The sequence below is a fragment of the Rhizoctonia solani genome, chromosome 15 (genome assembly GCF_016906535.1).
Source record: "Rhizoctonia solani chromosome 15, complete sequence".
Lineage (NCBI taxonomy): Eukaryota > Fungi > Basidiomycota > Agaricomycetes > Cantharellales > Ceratobasidiaceae > Rhizoctonia > Rhizoctonia solani.
The window spans coordinates 1,329,106-1,347,889 of NC_057384.1; the positions used below are offsets into that span (position 1 = coordinate 1,329,106).

At 47.2% G+C, this 18,784-nt stretch overlaps 6 protein-coding genes across 6 annotated transcripts; 4 read left to right on the top strand and 2 right to left on the bottom strand.

The window, feature by feature from the left end:
• Positions 1 to 113: 113 nt before the first annotated feature.
• Positions 114 to 3,168, top strand: RhiXN_12212 (calpain family cysteine protease; the record flags this gene model as incomplete). The annotated part of the gene is made up of 16 exons (XM_043332027.1): positions 114 to 251; positions 307 to 386; positions 438 to 580; positions 639 to 766; positions 825 to 1,051; positions 1,105 to 1,197; positions 1,249 to 1,385; positions 1,442 to 1,492; positions 1,544 to 1,831; positions 1,888 to 2,114; positions 2,170 to 2,202; positions 2,257 to 2,341; positions 2,401 to 2,717; positions 2,775 to 2,812; positions 2,870 to 2,987; positions 3,040 to 3,168. The coding sequence occupies 16 exons, from the start codon at positions 114 to 116 to the stop codon at positions 3,166 to 3,168; spliced, it is 2,232 nt and encodes a 743-aa protein (XP_043186788.1).
• A 724-nt stretch (positions 3,169 to 3,892) lies between these two features.
• Positions 3,893 to 4,779, top strand: RhiXN_12213 (bZIP transcription factor; the record flags this gene model as incomplete). The annotated part of the gene is made up of 3 exons (XM_043332028.1): positions 3,893 to 4,024; positions 4,079 to 4,465; positions 4,513 to 4,779. The coding sequence occupies 3 exons, from the start codon at positions 3,893 to 3,895 to the stop codon at positions 4,777 to 4,779; spliced, it is 786 nt and encodes a 261-aa protein (XP_043186789.1).
• Positions 4,780 to 8,210: 3,431 nt separating this feature from the next.
• Positions 8,211 to 9,138, top strand: RhiXN_12214 (bZIP transcription factor; the record flags this gene model as incomplete). The annotated part of the gene is made up of 3 exons (XM_043332029.1): positions 8,211 to 8,348; positions 8,424 to 8,795; positions 8,842 to 9,138. The coding sequence occupies 3 exons, from the start codon at positions 8,211 to 8,213 to the stop codon at positions 9,136 to 9,138; spliced, it is 807 nt and encodes a 268-aa protein (XP_043186790.1).
• Positions 9,139 to 10,157: 1,019 nt separating this feature from the next.
• Positions 10,158 to 11,029, top strand: RhiXN_12215 (uncharacterized protein; the record flags this gene model as incomplete). Its single annotated transcript, XM_043332030.1, has 3 exons — positions 10,158 to 10,289; positions 10,347 to 10,763; positions 10,820 to 11,029. The coding sequence occupies 3 exons, from the start codon at positions 10,158 to 10,160 to the stop codon at positions 11,027 to 11,029; spliced, it is 759 nt and encodes a 252-aa protein (XP_043186791.1).
• Positions 11,030 to 12,057: 1,028 nt separating this feature from the next.
• On the bottom strand, positions 12,058 to 12,908 carry RhiXN_12216 (uncharacterized protein; the record flags this gene model as incomplete). Its single annotated transcript, XM_043332031.1, has 4 exons — positions 12,058 to 12,071; positions 12,128 to 12,296; positions 12,359 to 12,688; positions 12,738 to 12,908. The coding sequence occupies 4 exons, from the start codon at positions 12,906 to 12,908 to the stop codon at positions 12,058 to 12,060; spliced, it is 684 nt and encodes a 227-aa protein (XP_043186792.1).
• Positions 12,909 to 13,830: 922 nt separating this feature from the next.
• RhiXN_12217 (potassium/sodium transporter) lies at positions 13,831 to 18,445 on the bottom strand (the record flags this gene model as incomplete). The annotated part of the gene is made up of 18 exons (XM_043332032.1): positions 13,831 to 14,016; positions 14,076 to 14,183; positions 14,236 to 14,343; positions 14,393 to 14,439; positions 14,489 to 14,667; positions 14,729 to 14,749; positions 14,810 to 14,907; positions 14,959 to 15,022; positions 15,077 to 15,142; positions 15,201 to 15,290; positions 15,340 to 15,414; positions 15,463 to 15,534; positions 15,602 to 15,726; positions 15,782 to 15,820; positions 15,874 to 16,804; positions 17,128 to 18,053; positions 18,106 to 18,202; positions 18,258 to 18,445. 18 exons carry the CDS (start codon positions 18,443 to 18,445, stop codon positions 13,831 to 13,833), a joined length of 3,420 nt encoding a protein of 1,139 aa, XP_043186793.1.
• Between the last annotated feature and the right edge of the window lie 339 nt (positions 18,446 to 18,784).

Sequence of the window (18,784 nt, forward strand, 5' to 3'; positions counted from 1 at the left end):
GCCGTGGTGGAGAAAATCTGTGAGTATAAATGTATCTCGAGGACTGGGAGCTGTAACCCATCTCCCCACCGAATATTCCATTCAGATTCACTTCCATCTCATTTACTACTGGTATGCCTATTCGCGACTCTGTCCGTGGCTTTCAAAAAAGACTCGCAAAAGAAATCGGCGAAAATGAAACAGTCCGAAAGCACGCTGGCAAGATGAAGCGGACCAATACTGAACATTTTCAACAACCAAAGGAACAAGCTGTGAGCAAATTCGTACCTTTTCGAGCCTTACTTTCCTAATTTATCTTCTTCAAAGGGCCTGCTCGTCACAGCTGACCTCGATGCTGCAATCCAACGCTGCAAGGCTAAAGTCGAGACTATTGCCAAGGATTGTCGGTTAGTATTCCAACTTCGTACTTTTAACTATTGACAAACGATTGCGTCCAGTGCACGCAACCGTCGCTTCCGCGACGTCGAGTTTGACCTTGTCGACGACCGCGATCGTTGCCTGCATAGCCTGGACACCGAAGGGGACGACCGCCATAGCCCAGCTGATGTTCTACGTGTGACCGACATTTTCCACAATGTGAGTAAATCGAATGGTATTTGGGTCTCTGATCGCAAACTGAGATGAATATTCGTCATCAGCCACATTCTTCGTCGATGGTGTCGGCGCAGGAGATATATCCCAAGGCTCACTCGGTGATTGTTGGTTCCTGAGCGCTCTGACAACGATTACTACAATGCCCCATCTCATTGAGAAAATTTGCGTTGCGGTGAGTAAACTGGATGCATTGACCATGATGCCACTAAATTGACATGCCAAACGACTAGCGTGACGAACAAGTTGGAGTATACGGTTTCATTTTCTATCGTGACTCGGGCTGGCACGAGGTTGTCATCGACGATTACCTCTTCACCAAAGTTCCAAAATGGGAGTGCATTACAGGTCGCGAGCAGATGCTTTATCACCGCAGCAAAGATAAGTACAACTCGACTGCCCGCAAGGGTGGTAGGACGCTTCTCTTTGCCTCTTGTGGAGAAGAGGAAGAGACCTGGGTGTAAGTGACTGAATCCTTGCTCGCATGCTCGTGATTTCTGATAGCACCTTCAGGCCACTCATTGAGAAGGCCTACGCAAAATTGATGGGCGACTACTCTGCAATGAGCGGCGGGTTTGCTGCTGAAGGAATCGAAGACCTTACTGGGTAAGTAGATTAATATTGGCATGACTTTGAATTTACTCACAAGGATTCTAGTGGTGTCTCGACGAAGCTTGAGATTTCAGATATTCTTGACAAGGACAAGTTTTGGACCCATGAACTCATGCATGCAAACGAGGATCGTCTTTTTGGCTGCTCGATTAAACAGGACGGCGCTGATGAACAAGTGAATGGTCAGTCAATTTTGAGCCCCAGAAGAAAAATTTGATCGTTGACTGGTTACCTCCAGGTCTCTTGCAAGGACACGCATATTCTGTCATCAAAGCTGTGGAGGTAAACGGTATGTTATCTCTACGGTTAGTCGTAATTAGCTGGGCTCACCAATTGTTAGGAAAGCGTTTCGTTCGTCTCCATAACCCATGGGGTCACCACGAATGGAACGGCCGCTGGTCTGACGGCTCCAAGGAGTGGACACCCGAATGGATGGCCCTTCTTCCTGAAATCGGGCATAAATTCGGCAACGACGGCGAGTTTGTGATGGAGTACTCCGACTTTTTGAAGACCTGGAGTGTCATCGATAGATGCCGCGTCTTTGATAAGACTTGGTCCATGAGCTCCCTTTGGCTCGATGCAATGTGCCGGCCATTCCCATGTGCCTGGAATTACGGGGACGTTTCATGTAAGCACGTTCTCCAAGCTTTCGCACCAAATATGCTTACAGTCAACAATTGGTAGTTACTGTCAAAGTCGAAGAAGCAACTCCTGCCATTGTCGTTCTCTCTCGTATCGATGACCGGCCGTTCCAGCTCTTGTCAGGGTGCTACGTTTGGAATATGGACTTCAATATTTTTCGCAAGGGCGATGAAAAAGAAGACCCACTCCACAGCTCGAACCATACAGGATTCTGGCGTCGTAGCGTCAACTTGGAGATCGACCTCGAACCAGGCGAGTACGTTGTACATGTACGTGGATGACGTTACTTTTACTCTCGGTGTGTCACCTAATCACCCTTCTCAGGTCCGGCTAGACCGGGAGATGACACGACCCGGAGTGAGTAGGCTTCTCAGGCGGTGGCGATGCCGGGGCGCTGATCCTCATTTTTAGAATTATTTGTCCGAGAAGACGTTGAAACCTAGGAAGTTGTCCCGAGTACTATCGGAACAAATGCAGGCCAAATCAGTTGCAGTCAGTAAGTTAAGGGTTTCCCCGAGGACATCAAATCTGTGTCATTAATGATTGCACGATCAGATTTCAATAGCGGCCTGAGCCGGCACTTGAAGGTCGCGCGTGGTACATATGCTAACAAGGATCTAACCGAGCTTGAAATAATTCGTCTCCAGCCTAACCCTGATATTATTGAGCAAGACGAGGATGACCAATGTGATCATAATGATGACGAAGAAGGCGAGGAAGACAATGGAAAAGAAAAGAACGATGGGGAAGGCAGTGACGAGCAAGAACATGATGACGATGAAGACAACAATGAAGAAGTCGGTGTGACCGTACAGGAAGACGATCAAGCGCCCTCGGGGGCAGCACACCGGCGTAATTGTGACGGATGTGGGGTAAGTTGTAAGATAAACACAGCTTTGATTTGCGCTAATTGTAGTTGTGCTGGGAAGATGGCGCCAATTATCGGAACCCTCTATCACTGCATGGAGTGAGTCTAGTGTTCTATGGCTTACTCAGAGAAGTGACTAACGGGAGTTTTTTGTAGCATATCGTGTGCGGATTATGACCTCTGTCAGGGATGTATGGCCGCCGGTAAACACAATCCTAATCATACCATGGTTGCTATTGGAGACCCCAGTCGCACACCTTATCTTTCCAAGACGGTATGTGCCCCCTCATTTACAATACATACATACTTATTACCTTCGCTCTCAGGACGAGGACGATAGTGACAATGCGATTACCCTCGGTCTACGCGTGTACAGCAAGTCTTCTACCCCTGTCGTCGTAAATGGCCAATTGCGCCATGGGTCTGTGATTCACTGGACCAAGGAGGAGATCTAACACCGGTTATGCATTTGTAATACTATCTTGTAACCAGCTATGAATTTAATCCAACACTTTGCTTTGCCTTGGTTCGGCCAGTTAGACGCGCATACATTTCAACGTCCGAGCAACGCTGAAGCAATCACGGCAGACTCGCCACACAACTTCCAGAGGTGTAAACTATACGTGATATATGCAATGCTTTGAGCTACTTTGCCGACCCACTGCATTCTTGCGGGCTAACGTATACTAGATGTGATTGTTTTGCTATCGCTCAAGATTGACTCATCGAGTCATGACACATGTATTGGAGCAGAGCAAGGATTTTGGGCTGTTTCATCTTGAATGAATTGGTAACTTTATTTGGCTTCTCATTGGTTGTTCATACCTGACTGGGGTATTTGCTTGAAGATACGGTTGACCCGGTGGTGATGATGATTTTTGAAGGACATATGGGAAAGCTCAGCGTAATGCCATTACGTTACCCCATAGATGAGCCGGTAGATCAGGGCCGCGACTCCCACATGAACTTATTTCACATAAGCAAAGCACAGCCAGCAATGATCCCTATAATCCGCTTGTTAAATTTGCTGTGCTTTATTCTTATCCTTCAATGCATATAAGAACGGACCAATGAGTAGCATTCATCGCTACCTCCGTATCCTCCCAGGTTAAAAGCATTTAATTCTGTTCCCTTCTCTCCATACCAATACCTGACAAAATTTCACCTCAGCAAATTACTATGGCTTCGCAATTCCATGATTCGGATGAGGAGATAAGCACCACGCCCCCTGGATCAACAAAGGAGAACAAGTCACGTAACGCGCGGGCCCAGGCCCGACTACGAGCCCGCCGCAAAGCTTACGTCGAATCAGTGTGTTACCTTACCTTGGTCGCTTTACTTTACTGAGTCACTGGCGTCTCCCAGCTCGAGGCGAATGTTAAGAGGTTGCAAACCATTGTTGATGCAGTTGCCTTGAATCCAAACCGATTTCATGCGACTACCAGCGCAGGCACCGCTTCTCCACACCTACTCTCTCCCTTCGGTAGCTCTCCAGAAACCCCCAGTTCGGACCCATCGACAGTTCTTCAGCAGCCTTCCGAAGCCAGCCTGCAACAGCTGCAGACTGACAACGCTCGACTTCGACGGGAACGAGATGCACTTAAAGTTCAGATCGATGCTTTGACGAGATACATATCCCGTGGTTATTCTATTTCTTTCGGCACAAGTTCACCATATGGCGATGCGAGGTCGGCTGGGTTGAGCGTTGATCGAGGATTGTCCCCTAATTTCGGGAGTGATGTTGAAATAGAGGTATGACTTCTTCTTAATTCACATCGAATCATTCTAAAGAGAGACAGTCTCGCACTCCAATGACTGATTCTCCTCTCATCCAAAGAGACGCATACACCCAGGATGAGCTCAATCAGCTTTTATCGTTAAATGATCCCGACCTGGCCTTCATACCGTATCTTGACTTCCAAGGCTCAGGACCATTGACTTTACATGTTCCGCATTCCACTGCCTCTGGCGAATCATCCAGTGCGCAAACGGGAAATACCGCCAACTTTCCTCAAGGAAACGATGCATCAGGATCAAACTTGATGTTTCGTGCTCCGGAGCCTTGATAAGAAGGGGTCTCGACAGTGGTGACAACTAAAAATCTAGCTGGTCAGAGACAACTGATCATGCATTGAAGCATTGAAGCAAAATATTTGATGTTATGATTTCTTCATTTGTTACTCAGAATCTATAGCTAATTGCACATGGCTGATGGTCCTGGAGACTTATCTTCGTTTTCATATCCCCTGGGTTTCACGATAGTATATAATAGCACATATGGGCCATGTGTTGCTAGTTTTCTATATGTATTAGGTCGCTGATATCAATACATACCTCTTTCGATCCTATCCCCCCATAAAGTCAGTGCCATCCATGTTCGTGCTAACTTATGAGTGAGGATGAGAGTGATATGATGAATTAGATAGCCTCATCTAGTGAAATTGCTCTAACGCCTGGATCGGAATTCCGCCAAATCTTGCGCCGTATCGGTGAGTTATGAATGCTTGCGATCGCCGGTAAGGGAGAGTTATAAATTCGCAACGAAATCTTCTCACCATTTGTTATACATGTTGTTTTGCCCTCGACATTGGTGCTGTCATTTTATTTCTGCCCCATGGAATCTAGAACGGCTGGGCCGCAACCATTGACTTAAAAACAACTGACTGTGTGTGGAAGATTAAAGTGCGTAGTCATCACCAAATGGCTAAATGCGCCGTGTGTCGGATACGGGCCGACTCCATTCCGACACCTCATGTTCACGGCATGCATATGCCTCCCGTAAGTCCCAATTCAAGTTCTTGACAGCCCAGCAGCGACGCTTACATAACAAACCGTACTTTAAACAATTTGTAATCACGCGTTGACCTTGCACGGGACTGTATTTAAGATGGGGTGTCATGTATAATCATATGTATATATTTACTCGTTATATGCGGAGTGTTGGCAAAATCTGACCAGTTTTTTCATGGGTCCGCGTCCTCAGCTCCCCCTGTGTGCCTTCGAGGCGCGGGATCTACGATTTTAGGTGCATATGTCTGGCAAAATCTGGACGTCATGCGGATTTTCCATACTTTGGGAGTTCACCGTGTCGCTCAAAAATCATTAACGTCAACGTACATTCAGACGCAGAAAGACCTTTGTCCGGAAAAAATGATTGCCCACAGAGTATATTGTAGCCCATATGTAACTGTCCTCTATGTCGAGCGGTGCGATTAAATTTATCGTAGAATTCTCTTTGTCCTAATGCTCCTGTGGAGCTACTTACCTAGTAACAATTTCAAAGGCAACGGGACACTGCTTCTATCACTCATACTGACACTCGACGAGGGCCATCCGGTTGCGGGAAAGTCTTTGAAACACAGACAGCTGACAGGACTGACCAAGTAGGAGTGGACGACATTAAGAACAAGCCCAGTGGGTACGATTATACGACTTTCAGCTCCTTTCAAATATGTATGCTCCGTTACTAATGTCCATTTTTCAAAATCTGTTGAGTTCATTCTGTCAATCCTGGGATTGAAATTGACGATCGACTTGTTTGGAATATGCTCATTGTCTAAACGGCAGAGTAGTGAGCCTGTGGCTAACCATTGCTGTATTCCGTTTACTTTCAAGCATGTCCAACGCGCTCAGCAGGTGGACCAGACATCTTACAGCAGTGGTTTCCCTACTTACGTTTACATACAAATATCATTGAACGGGGTCTTACAAGGTCGAGTAGCTTATCAACATTTTCTTTCGGTTTCAAAACAATGAGAAACACCGTATAAACCCATGCAGCACCCCCGTCTTCATCACCATGCGCATCGGTTGAATTAGGCTATGGCACTGATTTTCGTTTATGTGAGCTTCGGTGATCCCAAAAACCTTTGGGTCACTGGTTGTCTTTTCGTTGTTGAGATGTATGCGAATTTGAGGCTCGCAGATCAATGTAGTAGGCGCAATTATGGTGAAAGATATTGCGGAGTCGTTTGGGAACTCGACGTCCACGATCCCATTAGATAACCAATTGACCAAGTGCTCTTCATCTGAGGGACAGAACAATACGTCCAGTGATCACAGGCACCATTTAGAGTCTCACACATACACATCTCATACAGTCCGCCCCTAACTCTTTTGTCGCATTTCCTCTCATAACAGTCCCATCTATTATCGCGCTCATAGACCACCTAGTGTTTCTGGCAAGGTAAATGCGCAAAGCGCTGTGCAGATGATTTTGTTGGAGTAGACAATCTAAACGTCTCTGAGGGCGCTGAGGGAACCTAAAGCGCTGAAGCGGGCTGAAGTTACGGGGTTGACCAAAGAACTGGCGAAGGAGTTTGATTGCTTGCTTAATTGTCAACAATGCACGATTTGAGATCGGGAAAGGACTTGCTAGCACCTCCGAATCATGGGTGAGGACTGGCTTTCCACATTGGGGCTGACTGCTCTGATCTAGGAATGAGCAAAATGGTGGTGCCCTACAGATTCTACATGAACTACGTTTAGAAGTCGTCCAAGGTCGCGCGGACACTGCATGTAGTAAGCATACCTAATGATCAATCAGGCAACTGACCAACGGCTTCCATCAAGTTGTATTGCTGACAAAGACCATCCCAACCACATGGCTACTATTGAAGACCCGAATCACATATCCTTCCAAAATGGTACCTATTTCTTTCTCTCGCCCGTGGCGCATACATAGTTACCACTTGCGCTCCTGAGACGTGATGTCCACAGAAAGGATGCGACTACATTCCATGCACGCCATGAGCTTTGAGCTACTTAGACAGTGAGTTGTTTAGATCACGTGAGGTGGATTTGTAATACCTTTTCACAACCGACCAAGCTCGGTTCTGCTGGTTGGACGCACATACATCTCAACGTCCGAAGGACGGAACAGCATTAAAACGAACACAAAAGACTCATCACACAGCTGTAAGAGTTGTACAATGTGCGCAGTAGCTTGGAGTTATCTTGGCGATCCGCTGTATTTTCGCGAGCCAATGTACACTATCTGCGGTAATTTTGCTGTTCTAGCTCACTTCCCAGAGCTGTACATGTGTTGGAGCAGGCCGCGACATTCAGACATTTTCGTCTTGCGAAAGCCCTCAACTATACACGCTACTCATCGCCTGCTCGTTGTCAGGCGGAATATTGGATTCTAATATAACTGAGTCAAAGGTGTTATGGCATGCAGCCAGGCGCTTGGCGCGGATGGGACGGGGAGTGGGCAAGCGTAACGACATTACGTCACCGCATAGCTGGGTAGATCCCAGGGCTGCGGCCCGGGATGTCACGACCTTAATTTACGCAAACAGATCACAGCCAGCAATGACCTGTGTAATCCGCTTGTTTAATTTGCTGTGCTTTATTCTTTACCCTGCGATGTGTATAAGAGGTCCTCCAAAAGGCAGAGAGTATTGCTACTGCCGTATCCTACCAGGTTAAAAGTATTCGTTTGCGCTCCCTTCATTCTATGTCGATACATACCAAAAAATCACCCCCTCATATCAACATGGCATCACAGTCACATGATTCTGATGAAGAGATGAGCGTCACACCCCCTGGATCGACCAGAGAGAGCAAATCGCTATCGCGTAATGCTCGGGCCCAGGCCCGGCTCCGGGCCCGTCGAAAAGCTTATGTTGAATCGGTAGGCTATCTTATCTTATCTTGCCTTGATCTTCGACAATTTATTTATGGGTTGGTATTTCTTTTAATTCTTTAGCTCGAGGCAAATGTTAAAAGGTTACAAACAATTGTTGATGCGATTGCCTTGAATCCAAACCGAACCTATGCGACTACCAGTACAGGCACCGCTTCTCCACACCTACTCTCTCCCTTTGGTAGCTCTCCAGAAACCCCCAGTTCGGACCCATCGACAGTTCTTCAGCAGCCTTCCGAAGCCAGCCTACAACAGCTACAGGCCGACAATGCCCGACTACAGCGGGAACGAGATGCACTCCAAGTTCAGATTGATGCGTTAATCAGTTATATATCACGCGGCTACTCCCTTCCTTCTGGTTCGGGACTTGGTGGCGATACAAGGGTGGCAGACCTAGCATTATCCCCTAACTTTGGAAGTGATGCTGAAATAGATGTGCGTAATTTTCTATCTTCCACTGGATCATTCTAACAATACATAGTCTCGCGCTTCAATGACAGGATCCCCTTTGATTCAAAGAGATCCATACAGTCAAGATGACCTCGATCAAATCTTGTCTCTCAATGACCCCAATTTCGTTTTCATGAGGTATCTCAACCTCCAATCCACAGGACCATCACCTTTGCAAGTTCCACGCCCCAACGTCTCTGGTGACTCGTCCCCTGCCACATTCGAGTCATTGTCGGCTAGTACCCAAGGAGAGCCCATGACAAGCTTTGCTCGGGGAGCGCGCGATAATCTAACGGCAAATTTGATCTTTCGCGGTGCAGAGCCTTGACTGGGCGGCAGTCTTGGTAGTCGTGGTAACCAAAACTCTACCTTGCCTGAGCTGCAGGACTGGACGAATAGCTGGATTACTGAACCAAAATAGTTGGCTTTATGGTACTACCATATCTTAATTCAAATGGGTTTCACCTCGAATTGTACATGTTTGATGGTCCTGGTGATCTGTCTTGGTTTCTTGTTCCCTGGGTTTCATGATAATATGTAGCAGCATATATCGGGGTATGCGATCTTTGCGCAGATTAGCTCCTGATACGTACCCATATTCACTTTGTCGTTCTCTAGATATAATACCAATTATACACGTGGTACTCGAATCTAGTTTAATTCCATGGGTGACAGCATTAAAATTACGTTAGGGATCTTCGCCATCAATATTGGGTCAAGGACCATAGTTAGCAAGATAGAAAATAATGAAGCCCTTGGCGGGAAGCACTTCGTCGTTATACATATCTGGGTTCCTTCTGGGCCAGCATTTCCATTGTGTTAAATCCCCATAAAAATCGTCAAAAGCTTCAGTCATTGACAGGACCTTTGGGCTTGATATCCAGATATCCCAACCTTTTAAGTTCGCATCTGTCCGCAAATTATTCGGTATCTTCGTTCCTGGTCTGAAAACACGGAGAAACTATTAATAGTGAATATTCAACATGCGCGGATTCACCGCCGCCACGACCATTACGGAAGTGTAACGGGATGAAAAAAGATTTGCCCAATAAGCGCTTAACCACGCGGGGACCCCTTTGATTGGCTGGCGTAACGCCGCTAGCGCATGCGACGCCAGTTCCCAGCGACTCGACCTTCCGTATATTAGCAACGCCAGTCAGAGGAAGCGGGGCAAGGATTGAATGTAAATACGATTGCCATAAGCTGTGCGAATGCTGGCATTCCGCAAGATGCTATAAATATGGGCAGATGGCCGACTCGGCAAAGATACATCCCTATCCACACTTTCGTACATCAGTTCGTTTCCTCCTCTAGATCTTCTTATAACCCGATCTCATAGCGCCTGACATGGTAGCGAAGACTTGTTCCTCCGAGGGTAGGGGCACATCCCCTAGATCAACTACCGAGAATCGACCCCTCTCGAGGAACGCTCAAGCCCAAGCAAGGCTTCGGGCAAGGAGAAAAGCCTACGTTGAATCGGTACGATATAGTTTTTATTTTATCTGAGACAGCCATCTAAAACTGATTGATTGGAAGCTTGAAGCAGAAATCAAGAGGCTACAAACTGTAGTTGATACCACAGCTCTCCACCCCAACCGAAGTTTCCGATCCTCTAGACCTGTTATAAGCCCAGGTTCATTGGGAGTATTCTCATCTCCGATCCAGTCCTCCTCTTCTGGCTCAGAATTTGGAGAAAACTCTCGGTCCCTTGATACGATTCAGCAACTCCGAGTCGATAACGATAGGCTCCGCCGAGAACGTGATGCTTTCCGAGTTCAAGTCGAAGCACTAATGGGCTATGTCTCACGCGGTTGTGCTACCCCGCCAATGGGCCTGAGCCCGGTCTCTGTTAATGGCGCACCAGATCGTGAAAGCGCTGCCTTGGCAACGGGTGAAGCTGGGCGTGGATATTCTTCCACGCCCGGAAGTGAGGTAGACTCGGAGGATCAACAGGTTCGTTCGCTCGATCACATGTTTAGTTACAATTCGTTGAACCAAAAATACTTCAGTCCCAGGCACACGATCCACTCTCACCGCTCATTCCGCCAAATGTGTACGTGATGAACGAAGCCAACCATTTGATTTCTTTGTATGGTTCGAACCTCGCATTTCTTAGACACTTGGATTTGAGCACTCAGGATACTGACTTACATTCGATTGGAGAAAAGCCTATTCGACTCCCTGAGTTACCGGGGCTTGACCCCTTTGGTACAACCTAGGGGCTAAGAATATTTCATTTTTACCTGGTGTAAATCATATTTTTGTATGCTGTTGCCGTGATGTACAAGTGCGTTCATTCTTGCGTCATTGAAATGGGCGATGAAGTCGTTTTCTCAGACATTGTATTTTGTATGCTCAAATATGTAGGATATGTAGATTAAATTTTCTATTTGATAGTTTGTTGTTTCAACTTTCTGAAATAGCAAGGTTTGGAGAAGCGTCGGTGATCCAAGTCAAGCCATAGGGGTTACCAAAACACCATAATCCAGCACTTCGGGCGCACGGCGAATCTGAAAAGTACAGAAAGTATATATAATGTCCATATTTTACCAACCATCCGCACTCAGGAGCACCGAATCTGTGGCTCGATGGCGCACAGGGGTGAACTGGGCATGCGGATTGAGGGAATACTGGTCAGATTTTACCAACGCTTCGCATATCGCCGCGGCTTTCTATGCCCAAAAAATCTACGCGTTGGAGGTTCGTCATGAGCCGTGCGCCAGGGGAAGGGACTGGTGAAGCGGATCGAGGACCCCAGAGAACGGAGCCGGTTTGCTGGGTGCTGTTCGAGCATTTGTTGTTCTCGGTGGGAGAACGTATGAGAAAGTGTCACTGAAAGAGAAAAAAGGATAGCAAGAGTGGGAAAGGGTGGGCTGAAAGAGAACAAGCTCCCTTTGTACCCTAGTCAAGCCGTCGAATTATTGAAGCATAGATGCGGCCCCTTTTGCGCATATACACGATGGACCATTCACTTGCAGCTTAGTGAGTCGATTGCGGTAAACAGAAGAATTAGTATGATCTCCAGAAATAATGTGTTAATCTCAGTATTCCGGATGAATGCACACCCAAACTTTCGGAATAACTCTTGAACTCAGATTCAAGTCCAATCGTAATTCATGCCAGTCGTTAGGGTAAATATAGTACATCAAATCATAACGCTACATAAATAAATATAGTTCAGATGAACCAAACTAAAACCTGGTAGATACCAGATTCAATATTCTGGGATAGTTGTCCGAAAACGCAGTCACTTATAGAACCCTGGTTGATGGAAAACTTAGATTGAACTATATGCAAAAGGTGTGGTATGTGCTCACAGTATTTGGTGGTGTATGGTACGGTTATCGTATGTCCCTCTTTGTGACAAGTCTTAGGAGGTTGGCCTCCTTGAGTATCTACGCGGAAAGTATATTTTGATAGGTTCCCAGCCGTAGTCTCGAGTTGGAGCCAATCGATATTCCGCGAACCCTCAGGGGATGGGATTCCCTAACGTAATCATATGTTAGTGCCCAGAGTCTTCTTACAGGAAACCTGCTGAAAGCACTCACTGCAACCCTTTTGTCGATTGTAAATGCGTTGTTATTTCCCTTTTCGCTCCTCCTGAAATCGAACTTGGGAGCAATAGACCCCTCCTTCGAAATGAAATAATGGTCCCCGATGATGTGAGGATAATGCCCAATTATTGCTTCAATCTTGTGCCAAGTTGGCATGTTATGCCCGTACATAGGAATTAGATTGTACACGTCATCCTGAACATCTTCGAACAGTTTCGGGCTTGATTCGTAAAGACAACTAATATCTATAAGGGTTGCGACGGCTCCTGCTGAGGTATAGTTTCCTGCTTTGGTGCAAGTGTAGTTCTGGAGATCATATGTTGACTTTAAAAGAATGTCAGAAACAAAAGAGCTCACATACCTGAGTGCCTACCCCGAGCGTAATGTACTCCGGCTTTGCGCCCTTTGGAATACTGATACTCTTAGTATCGGGTAGATCAAGTTCAGCATCTGATACGTCGCATCCATAATATTTTTTTGTCGGTGTAGTCGATACAAGTCCCACAGAGGCCACAATCAAAGTGATTAAGCTAGAGAAGAGCATGTCGGATAGAACGATGGGAGGTGATGGTTGGACCTAGAATGCGCGTTCTAGTCGGGACTACTTATCCCCCACTTTGGCCTTGGCAAATGGCCCTGCGAAAGATGAAAGACGGCATCACGCTTCGCTCAGAGCTAATATCGATCTATACCATGCCCATCCGGCTGCAGGATTTCAGGGGGTGGAATACAATGACCGAGGCACATAGCCTCATCAAGCGCCCACTGTGGCTGTTCGATGATTATGTGACGGCGTGGCTCCATATTTAAGACCAGAGTAAGATATTAGCTCTCAGATAAAGGATCTGGCATAGTCATTTGCAGCACAATAACAAGATATGCAAAGAGGGAATACCTAATTCAAATTTTGATTATGAATGTATAGCTTGCGATCCAGGTCTTGTCTATACCACTAGGATATGGATTCTTTTAGCAAGGCGTATCTTTTCATCTCACTGGACTTTTGATGCGTACGTAAATGAATCATTCGACTTGCGTCTCAAGTGGCAAGAATTACGAAAGTCCCCAAAAACTCTATAATCAGGTTTGCCTAATGGGGGATTCTAACCTGCACAGCATGGCCATACCGGGCTTTCCGTTTGCTATGGGGCCTGTCAAATTTGACCCCACGAGCACCATTCAGTAACCTCTCGATATTTTCAAGCTCAACCATCTGCGACGGCGGAACAAGTTTGATGATGTGTCATCCATTGCATTGTCACGGGAGCGCTAAAAGTAATTGCAGTATATGTATACATTGAACTATATCAGAAACTAGGTATATATGGTTTATATATGTACGTCAAAAGCAAGAAAGCGGTATTTAGAAAGCATCAATGCAAAAGTATTCACCGTAGCCAAGAGCAAGAAAGTAATCCGCAAAACATAAAGCATTGTCCCCATATTAAATCTAACTAGCATTTTGTTTATTCGTCAGAGTCCGAATCAAGAGTTGGGTCTTGTGCACGTTGACGCTGTCGGATCGATGTGCGCGACCAGGTACCTACAGTCGCTCTCCGAGTCATGGAAGGTAGGCCAGTCGACCGACGAGAGGATACGCCCGAAGGGCTGGTCATGATAGACGTAGTTTTGTACTCTGTAGGGAGTTGAACCTGTACAAATTATACACAATGAATAATCAGGATTTCTGTGAACCGTGGACTTCACTCACTGATCGGTCGATTGCCATAGGAAGACCACGGTGTCTACCGCGAATCATAAGACCAATGATGACCAGTTTAGGAATAGTGCGCATTTCTCCAGACAAGGAGAAAGGTTGCTATAATTATGACATTTAGTACCCTTCGTTCGGCTGGGCTATGGTTGCTTACTGAAGACACGCCTAAAGAGAAGCCGACGTTCGCAAAGGCACTAACAATCTCAAAGAAAAGCGAGAAAATATTAAAGTACGCGGTTTCTTCAGCCAAGATCCGGTTTCGCTGTATCCCGAGTCAACATAATAGTCGTACTACGCACAATAGTGCCTACCTCGAATGCACAAAGCGTGGTCAATGCAGCCAAAAGCCAAAACAAATCTAATGGTCATGTTAGTATTTATTATACAATAATCTGGGATGTACCAACCTTGGGCTAGCTGGTGCTTGACATGCCAGCCAAGGTAAGCAGTGAACCCAGCACCGCGCCCTGCGGGCAGATTGGTAGGCTCCTCGTCGTCTAGTTCCTCTTGGTAGATAACCACGCCACTGTCCTCGTACACGTTCGAAGTGCGCACAGCCATTGCAATCGGGTATACCTGAACGAACCTGCCAAGAGATAGCACGTTAGAGTAGATCAGGGAAACTTGGCACGGGCATCGTGGCCTACATGGTGGCGATGTAAATGACTCTTTATAAAGGGGTCGTGTCAGTTAAATGGAGAGTGGCGACCGAGCATTCAGTTACTCACTGAAGGGCCGGCGCGATTGCCTGCAGGTTGATTGTTGTAAAGCCCCCAGCACGTTGACCGACCGCCTGTAAAAACCCGCCTACGACACGAGGGCCGGGCTTTCCGCATTTTAGAATTAGAGGACAGAAAATGCAAACCGAAAAACATACAGGGATAGCTTCGATACCAGGCATTCCAATATTAAAAGTGAGGTAGGCAGCCCAGTCCAAAATACTATGTATTACTGTTTGTAACTGATTGTGTATTCCAGAGACGAATATGACTCACAAAATGACAACTAGTGTGAAAAGGAGATACCAGCTCTGATGCGAAGGGAACAAATACATGAAGCACCTAGCAAGTTTCACACTTCAGTTTTGAAACACATTTGGTTATCTGAGTTACACCATACCGACGAGGATGCCTGAGTAGGAACTTGAGCCCTTTGCTGGTCGAACCATTTCGAAAAATCTTTGTTCCGACCCAAACGATAAACCTCAGACTAGAAGAGCACTTAGAAAACATTTACCGGTCGAATTGCACGAGCTTACCTCAAAGGGAAAGCGGTCGCCCCCACCAAAATCAGCCAGATAATGACAAATATCATCAGGTATGCACTCGACATTCTGAAACAACGTTAAACCGAAATTCCCTCTTCAAGGGCGAAAACTTACTGGGTCAAACTAGTATCAACGACCGTCAGTCCAGCATTTGCGTAAGCCGAAATTACACTGAACAAAGCGAACCTATTCAAATAACACTGGCCATTAGCACCATGTTTTCATATAAAAACTGTTAAAGTAAATGACCAACCAGGTGGTGTTTAACGTCCTACCAGAACTCTGATTCTGTGCTTCAATAACGTCGCGAACTAACGGGACTTTTGCAGAGTAGGGCGCCAGGATGATAAATGCGATCATATGGTTAACGAAATAATGCTAAAAAAGTCCCACGTTAATACGATCGAGAGCGCTCTAAGTGCTGAACACTTACCCCAGCGACGATCCAAGATAGTACTACCAGGGCGTTATACTTTTAAATAACCAGTTAGGTATATATCTGCTAGGTTCCAAAAACACACGCACCTCATCTCCACCCATTTTCTCCAAATCATCCTCATCCAAACTGACATCATCGTCTGGGGGCGTCAGACCAGCGCCCTGAGACCCCACGGAATCTGTACGCTGATATACACTGCCTCTCCTTTCTCTTCCTTCCGTCTCATGGACAACTTCTCTTTCATGAGCGTCTACAAAGTTCTTTACGCCGGAAATATAATCGACACCCCATTGAGCAACAAGTCCAATAGGATTAGCAAATCCTCCTGTCCCTGTCTGGGCACGTGGACGGCGGAGAGGATGATGAGTATAGCCCTGTGTGTACTCGTTTGCGAGCTTGCTATGGCCGTTTAGGGGAGAAACGTTGTGCTGCTCGCCTTCGGTATGGGGAGGGAGATTGGCAAATGGTGGTAAAGGTGAAGTAATGGTTCCGTTGCGTGCACGAAGAGCCTCTCGGCGAGCAGAGCGCAACTCAGGATTAATGCTTGGGGCCCTCTCACGCATAGGGCCGTGGGGGTGTAATGGGTGAGCCTGCTCTGCAAATGTAGTTCGCCTACCTCCAGTAGTAATGTGCGGGGCATGCAAGAATACAGGGCGGACGACCGGAGAGAGTGTGGTTTTGCGTGTCGAGGGAGACGAGATGGTTGCTTGACGTGGTCTAGTCAGGGGTTCTCCAATGTGCGGGAGTGATTGGTGTACGCCGTTGGGAGAACGAGAAGGATAGTTCGACGAGTGCATGAGTATTCCGTGGCCATTTAAATTTGGGCTCCCAGGGATTTTGCGGGCTGGAGGAGACGATGGAGGACTATGTGCGAACTCTGTCATTTCGTTGGGAGAAGTGGAAAATGTCTCCTCCTTTGGTGAGGTACTGGTTGTAAATCCGAACTGAGTAATACCGTTGGGGGATCCCGAGTGCCTTGACATTTCGGTAGGTGAAGTGGTATGGACATCCTGTGCACTATAGGTAACGAGCGTTAGTCACTAGGATAACACTCGAGCCGAGTTCAAGCTGAAAACGATTATAAACCAAATAAGCGCCGAGAGAGTAACGCCGGTCGCTCAGTCGGCAAGTTGTTAGAAGGCCAATAATATCGAGAGCAAGGGGGAGCCAGTGGTGTCCACATGACCTCGTTGTCCCAGATCGTATGAGATAAGCAATGCGTATTTCATTTAAGGACCGAGGTCGGAGCCCATCCATCAGACGCCGAGAACGCAATCTCTCGTAAAGTCCTCGTAAAGCCTATAAAGGCAGCTTGTGGATCAAACGAGTCCAAGACTCACCTCTCTTCACCCACGCTCTCTAGAGCAAGCTTTTTCTCTCCGGGGGACCCACTAAGGCTTTGGTGATCATGATTGTCGGGAAGTGTGTTTGATTCCTGATCGTTCTCTGGGGCATCGCCCTTCAATATCTCGATGTCTCCGGCCCTCGCCCTCGATTTTCTGAGATCTTGGTCCGATTCGTGCCCTAATGCTAGCGACCTCGGGCGGAGTTTTGGTCTAATAGGAACGGAAGCGGGATTAGATGCCGGCACGGGAGCGGTTTCGAGAGATGACGGAGCGGTTTCATCAGCCGGGCTTTCCGAGACCTCGGGGAGCAAAGTCATAGTGGAAGACGGCGTCGGCGCAGTCTGGGTGAAGGTTGGTGGCGCAAACGAGTTCACATGATACTGGTCGTTGGAATGCTTGTGCGAGTTCTCAGGCCCAGAGCGCCGGCCTGCGTTCTCGAGGTGATGTTCGTTAATCTTCCCGCCGTTATTGGCGCCTGAGCTCGCATCGTTGTCGTCGGTCGGCGCTTTTCCATATTCGTTCCCGAATTTCTCACTGTTCCCTAGGTGGTTCCCAGCATCATCTTCAATGTGAGTATCGTCCGATTCAATCGTTTCGTGTAGCGAGCCAACAATCGTTTCTCCACGTACGCGGCCGCGAATTCGTTGGTGTTGTTCGTGCTCCGGCAGGGCGCTCTTCTCCGCAAGGCCATCCTCGCGAGCCTCAGGCCTTGGTTCAGGAGCCGCCTGGTGTCCGAAAATGGTCTGTGCGCGTGCTCGTACTCGGGCAAACACGCCATGACCAGTGCCTTGACTTCCGGCGATGGCACGGCGAATAAGTTCCCGCTCATGTCGCTGCTGGCGTGCCATACGAACAGCGGCCTCGCACTTGGCCTTGAAATATGATCTGCGGACGAACAGCACGACCAACGAAATCGAAGTCTTTCAGGCACATTAGAGCAAGTAGGGTCGAGAACCGCATGAAGAGACGCACCGAGTTCCCGATGAACATTAAGAAGGCGAGAATGACCTGCTGCCATACTGTCGTGGTTGATAGATTTACGGTGTTGAGCCCCGAGGTCGTCATCGCACTAGTGCGTTTTCTCAGTACGATACACATGACTGATCAATATCCCCAAATCTTACCTAGTGCACATGAACAACGAGTCCAAATATGAGATTTTTGTGCTCCCATTACTGGCATAGAAAATCGCCGCACTTATCACCGGGATAAATGTAAATGATAGCAGGTGAACCCGATAAAAGTTGAGGTGTTTTCCAGCCCATATCGACAACCGAGTGACAAACCGTGACTTGACATGCTTTCGAGGCATACTGGAGATTCAGTATACGGTTGAACTAGACTTGCCAGCGCGATTTTAAAAAGGCGTTGACGACCAAGGAAGACGAATGGTACAAACGAGCGATGCACATGGGGACTAGAGCCATGACATATCTCTGCCCCCGTAAGCGCCGTTCCAAGGGTCGCTCCCTGAAAATCCAGCGCAGTCTGCTCTCGCTTTCAGTCATCTCATCTCAAGTCTAGAACCTGATCCCGATAGAAATTGGAGTGTGAACACATGTCAAAAATCCAAGGATCTCTGTGTGCGCTTTCCCAGTGACTCTACGCCAGGCTCTCTGAGTTTTGCTCCAACTCACAGACTCGGAGCTCG